Raw genomic sequence first — 7,067 nt, forward strand, 5'->3', positions numbered from 1 at the left:
ATATATATATATATATATATATATATATATATATATATATATATACAGGTTTTATGGGGTCATCAGAACAGAATGTGTGCTGTTTGGTAAGAAGTACCAGCTGATAACTGGGTTAGATGTATTCCCCTCTGTCGATACAAGGATCAGCTGAAGCAAAGCCTAAAACTGACTGGAATCGATCCCAAAGCCTGGGACATTGAAACTCAGGACAGGCACGGCTGGCATCATTCCATCTCCTCTGTGACAGTTCATTTTGAAGCTGAACGACAGAGGAAAGAGGAAGAGAAACAAGAAAGAAAATAGGGGCTGCAACAAGCAAAGCCTCCACCACGGAATCTTTGTGAACTTTGCAACAGATACTTCCATGCAAGAATCGGCCTCATTAGTCATCAGAGTTAGAAACACGGACAGAGGGGAAGAAGTGGTCAAGAAGAAACCAAATAAATCATCGGACACACGATAAAACGCCGCCGCCGCCGCCGACGACGACGACGACCAACTTCCACGTAACAAAATTTCAGGCCTAATGTTTATAGAAGGGATTCCATAGAAAAGTCTTTGTTGTTTGTTACTCCCACACATAAATCTGAGGGGCAGCAAGAGTTATCTCCCTTGAACTTGACTACTTTCACAGCTTCAACAGAGTCGTGGTAGTTTTAATAAACTTATGTCCGCCTTTTGTCTATCACGTTCTTCCCCTCGATACACTTGTCCACTGACTTTGTGATACCAAAGCTCGTTTGAACATGAGACAGGTAGAATATCTATGTCGAATATGGCCTGTTTAAATGCTGAAGAATAAAAATCACTTCTTAAATTCCCAATTAGTTTTAGAGATCATTGAAACACAAAAGGTCTTATTTCATTTAAGATGAAAATTAAAAAAAACAAAAAAAACAGGTTAAATACAGGCATGTCTGTGGTAAGAAGCTTGCTTCCCAACCGCATGGTTCTGGGTTCAGTCCCACTGCATGGCATCTTAGGCAAGTGTCTTCCACTATTACTTCAGTCCACCTTGTGAATGGATTTGGTAGATGGAAACTGAAAGAAGCCTGTTGTGTGTATATATAGGCGCAGGAGTGGCTGTGTGATAAGTAACTTGCTAACCAACTACATGGTTCTGGGTTCAGTCCCACTGCGTGGCATTTTAGGCGTCTTCTACTATAGCCTCGGGCTGACCAAAGCCTTGTGAGTGGATTTGGTAGACGGAAACTGGAAGAAGCCCGTCCTATGTGTGTGTCTATGCTTGTGTGTCTGTGTTTGTCCCCCACCACCGTTGCTTGATAACCAGTTTTAGTCCCTGTAACTTAGCAGTTTGCCAAAACACATCGATAGAATAAGTACCAATGCTTTAAATAAAAAGTATTGGAGCTGATTCGTTCAACTAAAAATTCTTCAAGGCGGTGCCCCAGCTTGGCCACGGTCTAATGACTGAAACTAGTGAAAGGTAAAAGATGCATTTTCTCACTCGCTTTCTCTTTCTTTTTCTTCTGCAGGTAAATACTGCAAAGACGACATAGATGAATGTCTCACCCAACCAGGTCTTTGCAAGAATGGTGCCACCTGCAACAACGAACACGGTGGGTTCTTGTGCATTTGTGTCAACGGGTGGACTGGCAATGATTGCAGTGAAAACATCGATGACTGTGAGAGTCAACCGTGTTACAATGGTGGAACCTGTCATGATCGAGTTGGCTACTATCATTGTGAATGCCCCCCTTCTAAAACTGGTAAGTTCTGTCTGTGGAAAAATATAGTTGGCACCACGCACCTCTGCCATTTCCTACCCCTTTTAATATTTACGATTCACAAACATTATTATCACTATTATCATCCCTCATCTTTAGTGTCACTTACCACTCAGACTGTCACTCATCACACACTATCATTCCTCACTTCTATCACTCATCGCCCACCACCATAATTTACCAACCCTAGTGTCGTTCACAACCCTCTTCTGTTACTACTTTAGCACTCACCATCCTTGTCACTCACCATCCTTATCACTCACTACTCTCTTTATCACTCAACATCCTCTTTATCACTCATTCCCCATCACTCACCCCCACTCTAACATACCCCCCCCCCGATATTACTTGCTGTTGGCTTTTGTCCTCTCTACCTAATACCACATGTAGCATTGGCTACTACTACTACTACTATAGCCACTACTATCACATGTAAGCTACCACTACTTGTACTACAATAACCAACACTGAAATTATAATTACTGCAACCGGTCCACTTCACTTTACTACAATCACCACAACTATTACTGTTACTACAACCATCACCATTAGCAACACTACTGCTGCTACATTCACTTCAATAAATATTATTACTACTATTACTGCTGCTACTACAAACAACACTACAATCACAATTATTATGACTAAACTACCACTACTACTATCAGAAACATCATTACAAGGACCACCACCACCACCACCACCATCAACACTACTATTAATCAGAACTACAACCACCATCACATGATCAACTACTACTACAACCACTACTACCACCATGTGACCAATGCCTCTCACACACTGTATTACCATCACCACCACTCCTACAACCACTACCATCACCACCACACTCCAAATACTATCATAAGCACTTGACCTCCAATGCCAGGAAGTGTGACCTCAGCTCCAGAAGGGAAAATATGTCCCAAACTTCCTTGGTTTTGAATGTCAGTTATGTAGATTTAGCTGTACGCATGGCGTCGCCGTGTTGTATGGGCTGTAGCTGTAGTAGTAGTAGTAGTAGTAGTAGTAGTAGTAGTAGTATGTGCTGTTGTGTGGGCTGTAGTTTGTGATTTTTGCAGTGATACTGTATAATGTGTGGATTGATAGCTGTAATTTCTCGGTCAATGTGTGTACGTGCACTCATGCACAGTGTGCATATCTTTGCATGTCTATGTATGTATGTTTTTGCAAATGTGTATGTGTGTCTGTCTCTGTTGTTTGTCTGCATAAACTGAGTATTAATGTGTGTGTGTGTGTGTATAAATATTTATATGCATGTATATATTTATATGTGAGTATGTATGGATCAATGGAGATCAATAAGCTAAAACCTGGCTGATAATAAGTATTGTGTGTGGTGGGGTATCAATATAATTGCTTATAACCCCTTGAAGGTACATCAGTATAATGACTGAAAGCATATGCACATATGACTGTTGACTGGACTGTGGCCATGCTGGGGCACGGTGTCTATGTTACCGTGAATTTTATATCTACCATCTGAGCTTTTTATGGTACTTAATTTATCAATTCATAGTTTATAGAATGCTTGGTTATCTCGAGTTACGTCCCTTCTTGAAGAGTTACCTCCCCTGAGGATGTTCACATACTACATAGAAATTACACCGATATACACCATGGACACATCGTCCTCACCGCTACCATCCATCACCGATTCTATCACATCATCATCATCGCCAATATCACGTATATCCATGTTTCTACTCACACAGGTCTCCGCTGTCACCTTGAGGATGCTTGTGCCAGCAGCCCTTGCCATGCTGATGCCCTCTGTTCAACATCCCCCATAGATGGCAACCCTCTCTGTTCTTGTCCCAAAGGATGGCAGGGGAAAGACTGTTCTGAAGATATTGATGAATGTGAAAAAAGTAAGTATTCATGCACTACCTCCTTCTCTTGTCCTCTCACTCTCTCTAATTACCATTATTGTCATCATCATCATGGATTGGACAGAGCTTTTTCAGCCAGTGATCTAAGGCCAACCCATATAACTGATGCTTATGATATGCAGTGGTACAGTGTACCTATACTAAAAAGTAAATGCACACAGTTTGTATGTATGCCTATATTTCTCCCTATATATATATATATATATATATCATCATCATCATCATCATCGTTTAACGTCTGCTTTCCATACTGGCATGGGTTGGACGGTTTGACTGGGGACTAGTGAACCAGATGGCTGCACCAGGCTCCAATCTGATCTGGCAGAGTTTCTACAGCTGGATGCCCTTCCTAACGCCAACCACTCCGAGAGAGTAGTGGGTGCTTTTACGTGCCACCGGCAAGAGGGCCAGTCAGGCGGTACTGGCAATGGCCACGCTCAAATAGTGTTTTCCACGTACCACCGGCACAAGTGCCAGTAAGGTGACGCTGGTAACAATCACGCTCAAATGGTATTTTTTATGTGCCACCAGCACCGGGGGCCACGATCACACTATATATACATACATATATATATATATTGGAATATGTGTGTATGTGTGAAATAAACATTGAACCTGCTTTACCCCACACAAAAACTGCAGGTGCTGTTCAGAGGTTTCGCAAGCTGTTCTAAATCCATTGCAATGCTGTGCTAAAATAAAATTGTTGTTATTGTTGCTGTTGTTGCAACAGTAGTGAGCTGGCAGAATCACTAGCATGATGGATAAAATGCTTAGTGATATTTTGCCTGTTGCTATGTTCTGAGTTCAATTTCCGCTGAAGTCAACTTTGCCTTTCATCCTTTTGGGGGTTGATAAATTAAGTTCCAGTGAAACACTGGGGTCGATGTAACCAACTAGTCCCTTCCCCCAAAATTTCAGGCTTTGTGCCTATAATAGAAAGTATTATTATTATTATTATTATTATTATTGTTATTCAGCCTCTATAAGCTCTGAGTTCAAATCCTGATGAGGTCAACTTTCTCTTTCAGCTTGTTGATGTTGACAAAATATAGCACTAGTCAAATACTGGGGTCAGTATTAACTAACCCTCTTCATACCTATGATAGAAACATTGATTATTATCTATATTTTTTTTTTTTTTTCAGATCATGATTCTCCATGTGAACACGGCGGTACCTGTGTCAATACACCTGGACGCTTCCGTTGCGACTGCATGCCAGGTTTAACTGGGGACCGATGTGAACAGGACGTCAATGAATGTGAATCCTTTCCATGTAAGAATGACGGAACCTGTCTAGATGATCGGGGAGGATTTCGGTGTGCTTGTATGCCAGGTAAGAAACATAGTTACTAGTGTTCTTAATGATTGCTATATCAATTCACCTGTAACTCTGTTTCTAAAACACTTTGTTTTCAAAATACTCATAAATAACTCTTTGAAATTCACTGCCTTTTGTTTCAATTAATTTTGAAAATAATGAAGAATTTAATAAAGTAATTTTATCATTATTAAGCTGGTGTTTGAAATAAATTAACATGAAATTTTGATATAAATTCTTAATTTAGACTATTTTAACCCTTGCGTTACTGTATTTATTTTGTGATGCTCTGTGTTTCTTTCAATTAATTTTAAATATATCAAAGAATTTAGTAACATAACTTAGTTATCATTAACCTAGTGTTAGGAACTTAAATTGTGACTAAGGTTTAATGGAAGATTTTATGAAAACAAGACATTTGTAGTACAGAACCAGAGGCGGTTTCAGCTGGGTTGGTATCAAAAGGGTTAAAGCAAGGAGTTTGTATCAAAGAACTCAACAGAAGTTTTGGGTGTGTTTGGTATCAAAATTTCATGTTAAAAATTGAGCATTTAAACTGGCCATATCTGGGCCAAATATTCCACTTGTTTCTTTATGTTCCAACTGGTCAGACCTGGCTTCTCACACTTGCCCTACAATGTTATTTTTTAAATAAATAATCACATCATTAAAACATTAAAGTGATGAGATAATGCAGGATTAATTGAAACCAATGTGAATAAATAAGCATCAAAATTGACTAAGTAATCTGAAATGCCAAATGGTGAACTTGTGTTCCAAGCAACAGCTTAATAATGGCAAAAGTTATTCTTACTGCATTTTGTCATTATATTTTCAAAATTAATTTAAAAACAAAAACATTATATTTCAACAGAAATATGATAACCAAAGGGTTAACTTTCTTCTTTCTAATTATGTCTCACTGTTTTTCTTGATATATTTCAATCTCTCTCTCTCTCTCTCCTCCTCTCTATATATTTTACACTTTTATATATACATACATACATATATATATTTATCTATATATTTATATTTCACTCTACTTCTCTTTCTCCCCCCCCTCCAGCTCTAATTAAAGTCTGAATCTTAAGTCTCAGACTCAAGTGGTTTGCTCCTAACTCTACCAACCAGTGTTGTCTTTTGCACAGATCCTCACTGACCAAGTCCTTGACAGTTTCCCCACCTATCTTCTACTGCCTCTTGTTTATAGAAGCAGAGGAGTCATATGTTGGGGGTAGGGGAATGGCTGCATGTGTGGTGGTGGGGAGTATAGTGGACTGCAATGACCCAATTCTTTTTATTGCATCTTTCACTCTTTATCTGCCTCCTCCTCACCTCTCATGTTTTCTTGTTATTAACAGAATCAACATACATGTATGAATGTTTATGCACTTTGTGTGTGCATATATAAATATAGATACAAACGCATTTATATATGGTCGGCCCGAGGTTGTAGTAGAAAACACTTGCCCAAGGTGCCACACAGTGAAACTGATCTCGGAACCATGTGGTTGGGAAACAAGCTTCTTACCACACAGCCATGCTCAATAATGTTTTCTTTTCCCATAGGGTGAAGAAAGTGTTATTCCATGCATTATTCCTCATGAAAAGCTTTGTCTTCATGTTTGTCTTTGATGCCTATGTTTCTGCTCAACAGTCTGATTGTCTAAAAACAAGAGGATGGCTAAGAACACTTGTTTCTACCTCAATAGGTGTCATCAGCACAGCAAGTGTCCCATCTTATCTTTAATAGATGAGGAATTTATACATATATGGTGTAAGTAATGAGCAACGACAAATAACTCTGAGTAGCTAGTGGCATACATTTGGACAATGAAAAGGAATAAGGGCTATGGACTTATTCTTTTACTGGTTTCAGTCATTGGTCCCTCCCCCCATCGTTTGACAACCAATGTTGGTGTGTTTACATCTCCATAATTTAGGGGTTTGGCAAAAGAGATCGATAGAATAATTAACTAGGCTTACAAAGAATAAATCCTGGGGTTGGTTTGTTTGACTAAAACCCCTTAAGGTGGTGCTACAGCATGGCTGCTGTCAAATGACTGAAACAAATAAAATATATA

At 39.3% G+C, this 7,067-nt stretch overlaps 1 protein-coding gene across 1 annotated transcript in view; it reads left to right on the plus strand.

The window, feature by feature from the left end:
• Positions 1–7,067, plus strand: part of LOC106873852 (neurogenic locus notch homolog protein 1) — a 157,319-nt gene that overhangs the window by 112,964 nt on the left and 37,288 nt on the right. The window contains exons 8-10 of the mRNA XM_014921403.2: positions 1,497–1,730; positions 3,485–3,640; positions 4,810–4,998. Coding sequence (XP_014776889.1) covers positions 1,497–1,730; positions 3,485–3,640; positions 4,810–4,998 — 579 coding nt within the window. The remainder of the gene's footprint in view (positions 1–1,496; positions 1,731–3,484; positions 3,641–4,809; positions 4,999–7,067) is intronic.

The sequence above is a fragment of the Octopus bimaculoides genome, chromosome 21, assembly GCF_001194135.2.
Source record: "Octopus bimaculoides isolate UCB-OBI-ISO-001 chromosome 21, ASM119413v2, whole genome shotgun sequence".
Lineage (NCBI taxonomy): Eukaryota > Metazoa > Mollusca > Cephalopoda > Octopoda > Octopodidae > Octopus > Octopus bimaculoides.